Source organism: Ovis aries, chromosome 15, assembly GCF_016772045.2.
Source record: "Ovis aries strain OAR_USU_Benz2616 breed Rambouillet chromosome 15, ARS-UI_Ramb_v3.0, whole genome shotgun sequence".
NCBI classification, from domain to species: Eukaryota; Metazoa; Chordata; class Mammalia; order Artiodactyla; family Bovidae; genus Ovis; species Ovis aries.
In genome coordinates, this window is record NC_056068.1 from 31,904,524 (window position 1) to 31,920,182 (window position 15,659).

General features: G+C 49.0%; 1 protein-coding gene across 2 annotated transcripts in view; it reads left to right on the forward strand.

The window, feature by feature from the left end:
* The window catches only part of SORL1 (sortilin related receptor 1), a 165,567-nt gene that overhangs the window by 100,311 nt on the left and 49,597 nt on the right, over positions 1-15,659 (forward strand). For both annotated transcript variants that reach the window (XM_060399334.1, XM_027979337.3), the window contains exons 22-25: positions 4,765-4,938; positions 7,392-7,505; positions 11,674-11,796; positions 14,229-14,348. In XM_060399334.1, coding sequence (XP_060255317.1) covers positions 4,765-4,938; positions 7,392-7,505; positions 11,674-11,796; positions 14,229-14,348 — 531 coding nt within the window. The remainder of the gene's footprint in view (positions 1-4,764; positions 4,939-7,391; positions 7,506-11,673; positions 11,797-14,228; positions 14,349-15,659) is intronic.

The following is a 15,659-nucleotide window of genomic DNA, read 5'->3' on the forward strand; positions in this document are numbered from 1 at the left end:
GTTTTTGGCTGGCCCCGTGCTAAGAGAAAATTGACTCTCAGGGGAAGTAATCGGCTGTAGATATCACTGCTGTGCTTTTGGGACTGGAGAGGGGAGCATGAGAAAGGGGAGCACACTTAGAAAACTATAAGGAATCCTAGAGATGGAAGTCTGTATTATTGTTTTGCCTTCGCAGCTGACTGTGAGGTGGGCAGGGCTGGCATTAGAATCGTGGTTTCTCGATTAGGGATCGGAATCTCACATATGAATTAGCTTTCCCAAAGGCCCCTCTCTTATTTAGGAGCTGGGTTTTTTGTTCCAGTTCTGCCATAAAACAAAGAAGTCACATTCTTTGCTAGAGGAGGTGCCTGTTTTGAAATAGGAAGAAAGAGACAAAAAACAACAAAAAAAAATACAAAAGAAATAAATGAGATAGGGAGAGAGGACTCCTGCTTTCCAGCTCTAGTGTTTGAAATCTCAGGGCTTTTGACAGAGGACACCCACCCCTACTGATCCACCCCGCCGGCAAGCTGAGGGAACAATCAGCGTTTCTCCAGGTTACCTCCCCATCTGGAAGAGCAGGTCTGTGTTTTGACATGTGCTTGTGAGCACCTGCTGGCTGAGCACACGGCCTCAGCCCCTGTAACTCCGTGTTCAGATGAACTGGAGAACCCTGGTTTCCCCCCCCACAGGCTCGGCCGGTCACTTCATCCTAGCTGCCATGCTGTACCCCTGTGACCTGGAGGCTACTCTGGCTAATTTAAATAAGTCATCAAGGGGAAATACCGGCCCGTCTCCTGCCTCCAGGGGACCTGCTGTCCACAGATGCAAGGCGGGGAAGCACGTCTGTCATCTTTCAGGCCTGTATGAGCTCAAGCACTTGCAGTGGCCTCTGGCTGCCAGCACTGCCTGTCTGCAGTGGGTGCCTCTTGGCCTTGAACTTGTTTGCTCCATCCTGCCTGCTCTGTTGGACATGGAGAGCATTGCAAATTTATGACGGTATTGGCCATCCCCGGTGCCAAGAAAGCTTTATTACCTCTGTTGTCTGTTCCTGACACTTCCAGGACTTTGTACAAGCCATGTGTAAGGTAATAACAGCAGTGATAAAGGACACTCACTCTAAGGGATTTTGCTGTGTCATAAGCACCACACTGATTTCCTTCGTCGGCTTAAGCTCAGGTTGGAGAATGAAATGGCAACCCACTTCAGTATTCTTGCCTGGGAAATCCTTTGGACAGAGGAGCCTGGCGGGCTTCAGTCCATGGGGGTCACATCAGAGTCATCATAATTTAACAGTTTCCCCCAAGTCCATCTGTATTATTAATTTTACAGATGAGAACCCGGAAATGAGGTTCAGTAACTTCTCTCCATCACACATTTAGTTAGTGGTGAGAGTTTGAACCATGGCCTAGCTGACTTCAGAGCTTGAACTTCCAAGAAAGCAACAGGCTATGCTCCACCTCTCATCTGTTGTTGGATTAGCAGTGCCCTGGTGTACGACAGTGATTTAGAAGTCTTAGGTTTTAGTGTATTCTTATTTAGGACGATGAGAATTTTGTTCATGTGCAATGTTGTCAATTTAGAATATTTAGTTATAAACAGGTGCATTTTTTTTTTTTTTGGTCTTCATACCTGGTTGTTCTTATACAGGGTTCCTGGAATTAACTCTTCGTAGAGAGTGTTCTTTTCTTTAAACAACTCTCTCAGCAGGGCTCCTGGTGTATTCAGTTGATGCTGCAATGGGTTAAACTGTTTTGGAGTTCTTGGACTGTTCCTTCAGAGCCTGTAGTAAACACATAGTTTTAAATATCTATCATGAGGGTGACTATTTACCATACTGGGTGGATCTGATTTTGATATTGTCGAGTGTGTGGATGGTTAAGCCAGATAATAGCAGCGTTGGCTCCTCAGAGGGTTCTGGAGGAATTTTCCAAAGAGGAGATCTGTGAATGTCCTGGATATGCCCAGTGAAGGCCTCACAGGGCTAAACGTTTGGTCTCCGACAGGGATGTCTTTGGAGACAGAGGCTGCCAGCTGCCCAGTCTTCACGCGGTGCCCCTGGCCCACACGAGACCGTGGTCCTAGGGCAGGGCCCTCTGGCTGTGTTCTGATGGAACTCTGCCGCATCTTCCCTGTGTTCTCCCAGGTTCTCTGTGACCAGTGCTCCCGTATTCTGTACTGTGGCTTTGTGTGTTTATTTTAAATATGTAGATAGTTATTTATTTATTTCTTCATTCATTCCTGTGGCTGTCCCAGGTCTTAGCTGCAGCTCTCGGAGTCTTTAGTTGCAGCATGTGGAATCTAGTTCTCTGACCAGGGATCGAACCCAGGCCCCATGCATTAGGAATGCAGAAGGGAAGTCCCTGTGCCGTGGCTTTGGACCTGCCCACACGTGCCTGCCCTGCCTACTCTTTTAGGATCAGTGACTTGGTCGCATGGTTTGGGGTTTGTCCCTGGCCGTGCCTCTCAGATTACAGTTTCATTCATGCCTGTGGGAGCCAGTCTCCAGAAATACTGCTGCTCCCTTTGGGTTCTGTACTTTCAGTTTTCTTCTTTGGGTGGAATCACTTACCCTGCATGTGAAAATGTCACTGATGCTATTTCACAGACTCCATGTGAAAATACTCCTGTTGATGAGTATTTGTTAAATATTCTATTATTGTTCAATTTCTTGGAACATCAAATGGCATGGTGTCCTTTGAATACAAAGAACATGTTCCAGAACCCCAGATGGGGTTGTTTTTGTTATTGGCAGCTCGGCATTCCCTCCTGCAGCCCACGGCAGGTGCATTTGAGATAGCGGGACAGGCATCTGCCCACGGAACAGATGAGAGGGAGCTAGTTCCTGGCATCTCTGCTCCCATCAGCAGGTTATTCACTGTGATGATCCAGCCTGTCGGTTGATGGAGTCTTTTGCAGACCCCTTTGAATGTTTCATCAAACAGATCTCCCCCTGGTTGTGTGTATTTTATCCGCTTGGTAATGCCTTGTGCTCTTGGATCCTTAGCATCAAAGCAATACTGTTGCTGTATCATGAGGAATTTTATTTTTTACGTGTAGTTTATACCAGTTAAACACTGAAGAGACGCCAACACATTTGCAGCTTACGAGTATGTCATCACTTGTCTCATTACCAATTGTCATGAATGAACCCTGTTTCCCAACCTGCAGGCCAGGATGGCATAGGCTAAACTTTGGCTGGCTGGAAACAGATTACTTAGATTTGATTCTGGTGGGGTCCTCTGTCCCTGAGAGGGCACACCTGAAGAATCTTTATCAGCTGAGTTTTACTCAAGCGTTTACATTTATTTTCCCCAATTAAACATTTACTTATTTATTTATTTTTGGCTGTGCTGGGTCTTTGTTGGCCTTCCCAGGTGGTGCTAGTGGGAAAGACACATGGCTGCCAGTGCAAGAGGTATAGAGACACGGGTTCAGTCCTTGAGTTGGGAGGATCCCTTGGAGGAGGAAATGGCAACTACTCCAGTATTCTTCTCTGGAGAATCCCATGGACAGAGGAGCCTGGCAGGCTGTAGTCCACGGTGTCACAAAGAGTCAGACACGACGGAAGCTACTTGGCACACATGGGTTTTTGTTGTTTTCTGGGCTTTTCTCTAGTTGTGGCGAGTAGGCTTCTCATTGACGTGGGTTCTCTTGTTGAGGAGCGGGGGCTCTAGGCATGTGGGCTGCAGTAATGGTGGCACATGGGCTTAGTTGCTCCGCAGCACGTGGGACCCTCCTGGATCAGGGGTCGAGCCCTGGTGGATTCTTAACTCCTGAGCCCCCAGGGAAGCCCCTATTCAGTTTTGATTATAAGTAGTCACAGGCAAAAAGAAAAACACACAGTTCTGTTTATATGACTTTCACGTTGCTTGATCATTGTATCACATTTTCAGCTGTTGAGAAATGGTTTCCTCTGTTATAGCTCCTCTGTCTCCTTCCCAGAAGGATGCGGGGGATAGAAAACACCTCCGTCACCGTGCATCCACAAACGTTCTCTCTCAAGAGTGTGGTGAAGGATCGTATGGACTCTAGCTGGCATTCTCTTTGGGAAGCTGAACCACAGAAAAGATGGGAAATAGTGGACTAGATCAACATCAGCTGATCCTTATGTGGGCCCATTGCCCACGGATTTATTGCCTAATGGGTATCTGGTCGGTTCCTCACTGAGCTCAGCGGCTATGCTCTGATAGCACAAAGGAATTAAGGAGGCAAACTTGGATTTTTGTCTGGGGCCTGCAGGTGCTTGGGTGTATGTTTGTTCTAGTTAAGGGCTTTTGGGTCACAGGGCACAGAAAACCGCTCAAGGTAAAAGTGCTATGGGAAGAATGAAGGGAGATGGGAAGGAGCCCGAGAGAGGAGGCACAGGTGTGTTGATGGGGACTGGGGCCGGGCCGGCCGAGCCCCATAGCCCCCGCAGCCCGGGCGCCCGTGTCATCCTTCCTCCTCTTCCTAAGTCAGCTCTATCCTCCTGATGCTGCAGACTGATCTTACCTGCCCGCCTCTGACTTGCACAGGTTTTTGCCTTGCATCCCCTGAGACACCCCCGGGCGACGCCCCTCCTCCCCGCTGCAGCTCCCTGCCTACCTTGTGGTGTCTCACCATCCTCCATCCAGATTCCTAGTGGGCTTGGTTTCGGGGCCATCCGATCCAGCTGGGGCCCCAGTCATGCTCGCCACTTCACCTTTTTCTTCCTGTAAAAGGAGTCGTCCCTGGGTCTCAGGCCTGCGTTTGGTGCCCCCTGGTGTCTGCTAACCCGGCTGCTGCCGCCTGTCTCCTCTCCAGGAAGCAATGCCTGTGCGTCCCGGCCTTGCAGCCTGCTGTGCCTGCCCAAGGCCGACGGCAGCAGGAGCTGCAGGTGTCCAGACGGTGTGTCCAGCAGTGTCCTCCCGTCTGGGGACCTGATGTGCGAGTGCCCCCATGGCTACCAGCAGAAGAACCACACGTGTGTCAAAGAAGGTGTGTCCCCTTCTTCCTTTTCTGCCCATCCTCCCCCTTTGATGTGTCCTTGATACACTTGTGTTTGGGGTTTTTGAAAATGCCCAAGGTAGACAATAAAACCCTCTAGACACGGGCATCCTAGTTCACCTTCCAAGGCCCGTGGTCCCTCAGTCCTCACCCAGGGCAGGCCCACACTGTTCTTTTAAAGATGAGTTGCTTTTGGGTTAAATGTCAGGGGATGCAGACCTTCCTGTGAGTACACCTTTCTTTTCTTTTTCTGCCTCTTCCTCTCCTCATCCACCCCACACCAATCATCCCCAGCTCCTCCTGCTCCTGTAAGTGTGCAGGGTACAGTTGGCCCACCCTGACTTTAGCAAAGGACTCCTGCAGAGCTCACCTCGTCTCATCCAGCAGTTCCCCTCCCTGCCCAGCCTAGAAACATCAGAACTTTCTGACCAGTTTTGCAAAGCACTTTGAGTCTTTCCTCTTAAGCCACAGCCAGATGCCTGCAGCAGCCTCACCCCACTCCCCCTTGGAATCTGAACACACAAACTCTAACATGTCACCTTGAAAACCTGTTGCATCTTTCTTTCCTGTCTAGTTTTTCCTTTTACCACTTTCCCAGTCCCCAGCCTCACATTTCTTTCGGGAAGGTGAGCCCCTGGAGGGGTTTTGCCACAAAGTATCCTGTTGATAAACATGGCCTGGATTCCTACCTTTCCTTATCCTCAAGCTTATATTTGCTTTGTAATCATAACTTCCCCTGTCACAGCAGCCTTTGAGTCCAGGGAAGCAAAAACTGCAAAGTGGCCTTCTGGGCCCTCTTAAAAAATACAGATGGAAAAAAGATGAGCCTTTTTGTCTAAGACACAGGGCACTCTTTCAGGCACTGGTCATCATCTTAAAGTTGTTTGGAAAGAAATGGGGTTAACACTGAATTGCAAAAGGAGGAGAAAAGGGCCTTTTCTGTATCCCTGTCAGAAAGCCTTTACTTAATCCAGACAGGAGGCCGGTCATCACGTGTTCATAAGCCAGGTGACTAAACAGTGCACTTTTTTTTTTTTTGGTCTGTGTGAGGAATTATGACTGCTCACTTTGAAGGAGTCATGGGGTAGGAAAAAAATCCTCAAAAATATGTAAAGCAATCTCCATAATCCTCCTGGTTGTTAAATTGAACACACATGAACATATATGACCATATATAAACTATAAACTACAGATACAGATATACCGAATATGTGTATATAAACTATATAGGTATAGATAAACTGAATAGGGTTAGATATACTATTTAGGTATAGATAAACTATATAGGCGGAGAAGGCAATGGCAACCCACTCCAGTGTTCTTGCCTGGAGAATCCCAGGGGCGGTGGAGCCTGGTGGGCTGCCGTCTGTGGGGTCACACAGAGTCAGCCACGACTGAAGCGACGTAGCAGCAGTAGCAGCAGCAAACTATATAGGTATAGATATGCTGAATATGGATATTTGGATAATGGCTACACAGGCTTCCCTTGTGGCTCAGCTGGTAAAGAATTTGCCTGCAATGCAGGAGACCTGGGTTCAATCCCTGGGTTGGGAAGATCCCCTAAGGGAAAGGCTACCCACTCCACTATTCTGGCCTAGAGAATTCCATGGATATCCATGGGGTTGCAAAGAGTCGGACACGACTGAGCAACTTTCGCTTCACTTCTCTTCTGTGGCTACACAGTCCCTTAAGGAATTCCTTGTGGAGTTAGTATTTTTTTTTTTCTTACGGCTACAGCATGTGGGATCATAGACTGGGGGTTGAACCCACACCCCCTGCAAAGTATTAACCACTGGAAGGGGAAAGTGTTAGCCACTGAATGGCCAAGAAAGCCCCTGGAATTAATATTTTATAGTGATTATATGCGGAGAAGGCAACGGCACCCCACTCCAGTACTCTTGCCTGGAAAATCCCATGGACAGAGGAGCCTGGTAGGCTGCAGTCCATGGGGTGGCTAAGGGTTGGACACGACTGAGCGACTTCACTTTCACTTTTCACTTTCATGCATTGGAGAAGGAAATGGTAACCCACTCCAGTGATCTTGCCTGGAGAATCCCAGGGACGGGGGAGCCTGGTGGGCTGCCGTCTATGGGGTCACACAGAGTCGGACATGACTGAAGTGACTTAGCAGCAGCAGCAGTGTTTATGTGTCTCTACTCGCTAGATCCACCTGACACCATGACTCTCCTTTTTCATCATTGTAACCCCCTCTGCTGCTCCTAGAGGCCTCTCCTCCTTCAATTTTAATTAAAAGAGGAGAGAAGGAGGTCTCTTTGGATGCTGGTTTCCCTCTGGGCACCTGTGCAAAGCATCCCGCTTCCCCTTTGCTGTCTTAGGCATGTTATTTGAGGAAGATGAATGGAAACTCAGAATAGAAAGTCTCATGGTCCAGCAGGAAGAATGATATTGGTTTTGTTTTTTCCTCTGCCTCCCTCCATGGCCAGAGGACACCTGTCTCCGCAACCAGTATCGGTGCAGCAACGGGAAGTGTATCAACAGCATCTGGTGGTGTGATTTTGACAACGACTGCGGAGACATGAGCGACGAGAGGAACTGCCGTGAGTCCCTGCTTAGCAGAGTTTTTGGGAGGATAGGCATTTCCTGGTACAATCAGCACCTCCTGGGCGGGGCCTGGAGCCTAGGGCCCCTGTGATCAGTGATGCCCATTTAAGTGGCTGGAGAAAACATACTTCCATACCCTATTACATGTGTGCACTTCCCAGGTGGCTCAGTGGTGAAGAGTCTGCCCGCCAATGCAGGAGACACGGATTTAGTGCTTGGGTTGGGAAGATCCTATGGAGGAGGAAGTGGCAACCCACTCCAGTATCCTTGCCTGGGAAATACCATGGACAGAGGAGCCTCGCGGGCTGCAGTCCATGGGGTTGCAAAAGAGTCAGACACAAGTGAAGGACTGAGCATGCGCGTGAGCACATTAGATCTATATTATTATTTAAAAGCAAAGCCATATAGGTAAGCTAGGTACTCATTAGAAGAGATTGCATTGCAGGGTTGAAACTGAGCTGGTTTGGGAGACAGGCAGTCTGGGCTCTGACTGTGGCCCTTTCCCAGAGATAGAGCTGGTGACCTGAGACAGGTGACCGGCTGATAGCCCTTGAATTTAAATTCAATGTTCAACCTTTTCAGGGATGGGGAACAAGTTTTCCCTTGTTCCCTCCAATTAGGTGATGCCAGCTGCCTGCCAGGCTCGGGAGTGGTTATTCAAGCTGAGTAGTGATGCCAGTTTTGGCCTGCGATGTGGGAGCGTTGGTTTGTGTGCATTTAAGTGTCGTCTTTGGAATATGTAATATCTAAGGTCTAACTGTTAAAGTATGTGATTCTGTTTAGCAGGGTTTAGGACAAACAAATAACTGCTTATAGGGGATACTCTGTTTACTGCAGATTTGGCCATCTCTCCTTCAGTTAACTTTTAGTGGCTTTGACATCATCTCCTAAGGAGGTGTCAGTCGGTAGCGTGCTGACCTGTTCACTCAACAGGTGTATATTGAGGACCCTGGTGTTCCAGGCTCTGTGCTGGGTTTGGAGATAAACTGATGGTTAAAGTGGACATAGGAGTTTACAGTCGGAAGTGGGTGGTCAGAGAAGTAACCAACCAAGCATATGTGAGCCACGGGCCCTGTATTGGGGCAGCACCACGAGCCTTAATGAGTCTTAAGATTTGCACCCAGGTCAGACCTTGGGAGAGTCTTAGAAAGAGCGGGCAGAGGGGAGCCAAGCAGAGCTGCAGGGAGGAAAGTTCCAGGGAAGGCGTTCGCATGGACGAAAGCCCCGAGGTTGGTGTGTGCATGGTGAGCAGTGGGGGCAAGTAGGAGGGTGAACGGGTGCATGAGACCTTTGAATTTTATGAAAAGAACAGTTTGCAACCCTTGAAATGACAGGCTTAGGTTTTGCCTTTGGAAAGCTAAGACGTGGGCAGAATGGATGAGATGGAAGAAAGGCCAGAGAAGGGAAGCCAGACACCCATCTGAAGCCTTCTGTTTTAAATATTTGCCTTTGGAAATCCATAAGCTCATTTATCATTTTGTGTTGTAAGCACAGATTAATGGCTGGGTCCTGTCTCGTTACCCCCTTGCCCCTGGTGGATGTCATTTTGCCAGCTATCTGCAGAGCCTGGGCCAGTTCCCATGCTGCTCCTTCCAGAAAGCCACTTTAGAAGCAGTCAACTTGTTCAGCTCACCTGGACCTTGCAATCCCTTGAATTGCCTTTCCTAGCGTGTAGGAGGTTATTACCAAACCTTCCTTAATCATTTTTCCTTGGCTTCAGAGGCCGCCTTTCATCCCCAGGGAGAGGAGTATTAGATAAAAATATAATTAATTTAGAGAGCGGTAACCTCTCTGTGTATTCTTCTTTTTTGCAAAAGGAGCATTGATCAAACCTCGTCTACTGACCAGGGTCTCAGGAAGGTGTGACATTTGTGAGGAAGTAGCCAAAGCTCCTTGAAAACATTAGTTAATATTAACATCGTTAGAGCAGATGCTAAAAAGGAGTTTGTTACGGAACAGGGTGGGCAAGGAGACATGTCTTAGAATTAACCCGTTACAAGAAAATTGACCAGACGTGATGAGACATAGTGGAGGCAGAGAGCTATGAATTGAATGGCCTCCTGTCCGTTGGCGAGGGGTTCCTCTTTGGGTCCCTGGGCTTTGGTTTCTACTGGATGTACATGGTGGGCTCTCCTGTTGGTTCAGTGTTTCGCTAGAAGTTTCCCTCCATCTCCTCCCCACCAGCTCCTGAGCTCGCAGGGTTCCCTGAAGAGTTTAAGCTTCTCCTAGGGCTGGATTTTGCAGCCATCTCTGCCCTCCTCCTGGTTTGGTGCAAATGTTAGCTGTAATTGACCCTCTCAAGACCCTGAGACTTGTCGGACTCTTTGCAATCCCATGGGCTGCAGCACCCCAGGCCTTCCTGTCCTTCACTATCACCTGGAATTTGTTCAAGCTCCTGTCCATTGAGTCGATGATGCCATCCAGAACCATCTTGTCCTCTGTCGTCCCCTTCTCCTCTTATCCTCAATCTTTCCCAGCATCAGGGTCTTTTCCAGTAAATCGCTGTTGGCATCAGGCGGCCAAAGTATTGGAGCTTCAGCTTCAGCATCGGTCCTTCCAATGAATATTCAGAGTTGATTCCCTTTAGGATGGACTAGTTTGATCTCCTTGCAGTCCAAGGGACTCTCAAGAGTCTTCTAGCACCACAGTTTTAAAGCATCAGTTCTGCTCTGCTTTCTCATGATTCCACATGCTCGGGTCCCGACTTAGTCAGATGTGGTGGAGGTGAGGGATGCAGGGGCTGAAATGTGGAGCCTCGGAGCCAGGAGAGCGGTGCTCATCTGAGCTTTCCTGAGGGCCTCTGTCATCAAGGAAGAGGTGAGAGGAGGAGGCGAGGGGCATGCTGGTCCAGGCAGGGCTATAGGAGGGGTCAGGCCATGGCTGGGCAGCACTGTCTGGAAGTTAAGCGAGGCCCCCCCAACTCCTGTCAGCTGCCAGGGAAGAGAAGAGGCGTGGAGACAGAGGCAGGTATGGGAGGGATTCTGTTGGCAGATCCCCTTTCCTCTTCGGCAGGCTCCTGCCCTGGGTGATTGTCAGGCACTGGGGGTTTTGACGTAAATCCCCTGCAGTCTCGTCATTTTTGCATTCATCCCCTGCCTCCCACCATGAGCTCAATTATGGAGAAGAAATGGAACCTCAAATAAGAGCTGCCAGGGCCGTCTGATTGCGGGGTTGCCACCTGCTTCTCACTTCCTGCCACTGCCCCCCCACCCCCCGCCCCACTTTCTTTGCAGGATTCTGTTCTATTCCTGGGAGCAGCCTTCTTTCCTGAAGCCTTTTCTGTAGGGTTCTGTGGCTTATGCCTAAACCTGGATCATTTCTATTGAGAAGAGGGAGAAATTATGTTCATTTTCTGAGCAGAAGGGCATGAGGATGGATGGGAAGAGAAGTTGGATTTGTTTAGAGCCCATAGTGTTTCATCCTAATGATGGGCACTGGTCCCAGAGTTGTTTCCTTATTGACTTTCATAATAATGCCAGGAGGGTAGGTATTGTCTCCATTTCACAGTAGCAGGAACAGAGGCCCAGAGAGGTTGAGTAGAGTGAATTGTGGGCGGTAGCATTAATCCCCCTCTCTCGTCTTGTTTGTCATCACAAGCACCTGCTCACATTACCTTATCTTCCTTTTCCTGCGGAGGAAATGGAGGCTCGGGGAGGTTAAGATTAATTTCTGAAGGAAGAAATAGAGCCAAGATTTGAAACCAGTCCCGCCTGACTGCAGGGCCCCTGCTCCTGCTGTAGGACTTTCCACCCTCCCTGTCGTCTGTATGGTGAGGGGCCAGCTTTGTGGGTGAAAGTGGGCTTCCTAATGGTAGTTTTCCGGATAATGGTATATCTGCCAGTTATTTAGAAAGACCGTCACATCTGTGGGGGTGGTCGTAGGGGCTTATCTAGCTCATCACACCATCTCCCAGCTAGATGACGGCTTCTCACTTTCCCCAGCCCCGTTGACATCTCGAAGCCATCCATGAAAGGACAGGCCTTTATGTCCCTTGGCTGTAAATTTCAGGCTGTCACGCAGTTACATTTTTCTGTACGTTGAGGTTTCAGTTCTGTTGTTGAAACTGATATTACAATGAAAACCTGCTTCCTTCACTTTCCAGTGGGATGTCTGGGGGGAGCTGATTGGATCTACTGAGCCTGTTGTCTCTCTTTTGCATCTTAGCAACCACCGTCTGTGACCTGGACACGCAGTTCCGCTGCCACGAGTCCGGGACCTGTATCCCCCTCTCCTACAAGTGTGACCTTGAGGATGACTGTGGCGACAATAGTGATGAAAGTCACTGTGGTAAGGGGGCATGACGTTCAGAAGGGGCCGGCTCTTGCTCATGGGGAGGGTTGGAAAGGGAGGGTTTCTGAACATCACTGGGGGATTTGTAATGTCAGCTGCACGGCCAGGAGCACATGGTACACATGGTAGGAGTGATTCATTCATAAGGGGATAGAACTTCATTCTGCAGTGCTGCTGTGCACACGTGTGTAAGACTAGGGAAGATTCCTAAATGAATTCAGGCGTTTATTGACAGCTCTACAGTCTTAGCCTACATTTCTGGGTGGCTGTGAGATGAGCCTCTTGTAGACCCAGAGCTATACCTTTGTGAATCCTTTTTTTTTAAACTCATGTAATTCAGGAAACCCTGTTAGAAGTCAGCAGATAGCACAAACATTATTTGAGCACCTGTTTTCTGGATGGAAATTTTTATTTAGGAAAATAGTGTGTTGGAACTGAAACAGTGGTAGGATTCTCTACTTCAGTCCTTCGATTTCCAGGTGAAATGATGGAGGTCCACAGAGGTCAGGGGGCTTGTTCAGGTGGATACTGTTAGTTTGTGTCAGAAAAGGGAATTGGAATTCTTGTTGCATACTCCTCTCCTGTCGGTTGTAGGAGGCCTGTCTTAGTTGACGGGCTCTGGTTCCAAGCCCGTAGCTGCTAATCGCTGTGGGAGGTAACAGAGTGCCCCAGCCTGGAGGGGGGCCAGCCTGGGCCCAGACCCTGACCCCACCGCTATGAAGGGCCAGCGAGGCCCCGTGGGGTCCCTGTCTGTCCACAGGGGCATGTCCGGTCCAGCTGGGCCTGTGCTTCCGGATGGGGCCTGAGTCACCACAGGCAGGGGTTTGATTCACTGGGACTGAAATAAGGGGAACCCTCAGAGCAGTTTTTTGGGGGTGGTTATATCGTTTTCCTTCATTTTTGTAAAACACAAAGTTCCAGGAAACAGTCCTTGGGGTTCACACTCTTCCCTTCATCCTTCCCTTGTCCCGTCTGCACTCAGAGGGCCCAGCTGTGTGGCCGGCTTTGCTCTCTCAAGGAGGAATCAGCACGTGGTCATGCATTTATCAGGTGTCCTCTCAGCCTGTCACTGGACACACATTTGACCATTAAACAGTGTCTGTCCCTCAGAGTCTCTGCTTGTGGCCTGTTCAGGCTGGTGCATCCTGAATCCACCTTGGGGTCTCCGGTGGTCCCCTCCTCAGATCCAGGTCCTCTCTGAGAGTCTCCAGACTGTGTCCCCGTGAATAGCTGCTTCCCCAGTTCACCATCAGCCTCTCTCCCTGAGGCCGCCACCCTGGGACCCCAGTCGTCTCGGCTACTCCTGTTTTCCTGGACTCTTTACAGTTCCATGGGAAAGTCCTGTGTTGCTGCTGTCCCCAGGGTCTACATAAGATTCTGCCAGTAGAGCTGCCTTTCCTGTCTTGGGCAGGCTGCCCGGGTTCATTTGCCTCCAGCCCCCACCCTTCCTGAGACAGCCCACCGGCCAGCATCCCTGGAGCTCTGCTCATGGACAGTCCCCAGCCTCTCCATTCAGAGAGCTCAGCGCTGGTCTTAATTTTCCTGACCTGAGCACCTCACACGGATCTGCACTTTTGAGGTTCTCATCACTCCTTTTCTGAAACCGCAGGCTCTGTCTCTAGAAGTCTTCTGAAATTGTGGCTTTCTGGGCAACCAGAGCATTGCTTACCCAACCTTTTGCCCATCAAGGGAAGCATAGAAAATATTTGTAAAGTGTACCAAGATAAATGGACAATACCTTTGTGGCCTAGAGGCCTTGAGTGTGAGGTGTCAGGATCTCAGCACACCTGTGCCCCATTCACAGTGCACTACTGTTGTCCCTGGGTGTCCACAGGGCATCAGTGCCAGGACCCACCACAGGTTCCGAAATCCATGGGTGCTCGAGGCCCTCCATGTCCACGGATTCTGCGTCCACAGATTCACCCAGCCATGGATCATAATCGTAGTACCCAGTGCTGCTGTTTATTGTTTAGTCACTAGATCGAGTCTGACTCTTTGTGGCCCCATGGACTGTACCTGCCAGGCTTCTCTGTCCGTGGGATTTTCCTGGTAAGAATACTGGAGTGGGTTGCCATTTCCTACTCCAGGGCATCTTCCCAATCCAGGGACTGAACATGAGTTTCCTGTTTGGCAGGCAGATGCTTTATCACTCAGCTACCTGGGAAATATACGGTGCATGGTCTGTTTAATCCATGGATGCAGAACCTACAGGTCCAGAGGGCCATTTACAGGTCCAGAGGTGCCCATCTACTTGGGCACCATTCCTCATGATTTTCCATCCCTGGTTTAAGTCTTCCTCCGTGCATTCTGGATCATCAGGGATGATGGGGATATCGGGTGCATCTCTACCTACCAGGAGCCCTGACGTCAGAGACAGAATTCTGAGAGAGCTTTTGCGCTCACACCCTTGTCTGTGGTCTCACCTGCAGAAATGCACCAGTGTCGGAGTGACGAATACGGCTGCAGCTCTGGCATGTGCATCCGCTCCTCCTGGGTGTGCGATGGGGACAACGACTGCAGGGACTGGTCTGATGAAGCCAACTGCACTGGTCAGTATTTCCTGGCCTCCCTGAGCTGCACTTAACCTGTTCATATAGTGGGCAGCATTACCGCCCTACATGATCACAGAATCAAGTCTCTAAGAAATGGACCTTAGAAACGAAGAGCTGGTCTGTGATCACCTTGTGCCAAAATGTTACCAGCTCTTTGCTTCCTTCATTGAGAAAGTCTTGCTGTGGAAGAATATTAACTGAGCAATGTCATGAGTGATACAGTTGTTTTACATTTTGGCTCAAGTTTATTTTCCTAGGAACAGTAGCAAAGAGTTTACAGACTGGCCCCTGGTCTGGGGCCCATACATTGAGAAGTAGTGAACTAGCTCATGTTTTAGGAGTGGAGCATCAAGATGTTCCCTAAACAGTGAAAACTTAAATTGTGCTTGCACCTGTTTGGGGTAAGATTTCATTAAAGATAAAGTTGGAAACAGCAGGAGACTATGAGAAGAAGGCTGAGTGGTCTGAGATTCTAATTATTCTGCTGGTGTTAGGTTCACTCATGTTCACACCACTATTTTTTGTGAATGAACAAACAAGGGCATGTACATTATGATGGAATCGGGGAGAGCAAGGAGTTGGGGCAGTTGTAGAGGCGGAAAAACAAATCCTACTAGCTGATGAGTAAATTTTCTCTGCACCCTCCTTTAGAAATTGTTGCTCAAGTCTACCTTAAATCCCACCAGTGATGGGGATAACGATGTTTCCTTTCACCCTTTTGTGGCAAGTGAGGGCAGATCTGGTATTTCAGGCTTCCTTTTGCCATCTATTGTTAATGGATCTTCACGCTTGCAAATTAAATCACTTTTCATTCCTTTTTTTTTTTCTTAAAGATTTTCTGTTGTTGTGGACCTTTTTTAAAAGTCTTTATTAAATCTGCTACAACACTGCTTCTGTCCCATGTTTTGGTTTTTTGGCCACATGGGATCCTAGTTCCCTGACCAGGGATCAAACCTGCACCTGCTATATTGTAAGGCAAAGTCCTAATCACTGGCCCACCAGGGAAGTGCCTCATTCCCATATCTTAATTGTCCTTACCCCAGCAGTATCCTGGCAGTTCCTACACTGTCCGGCAGCCGGGGGTCTCAGAGCATGCTTCCTGATTTCTAAAAGCAAAAAAGAAAAAAGTAAATCTGCTATTATATCCCGCTCTTGTGGTCTGCTTTGGTTTAGATTTGGTTTGTGAAGGACAGAAATGATCTTTTACTCCTTTCAGTTCAGTCGCTCAGTCGTGTCCAACTCTTTGCGACCCCATGAATCGCAGCACGCCAGGCCTCCCTGTCCATCACCATCTCCCGGAGTTCACTC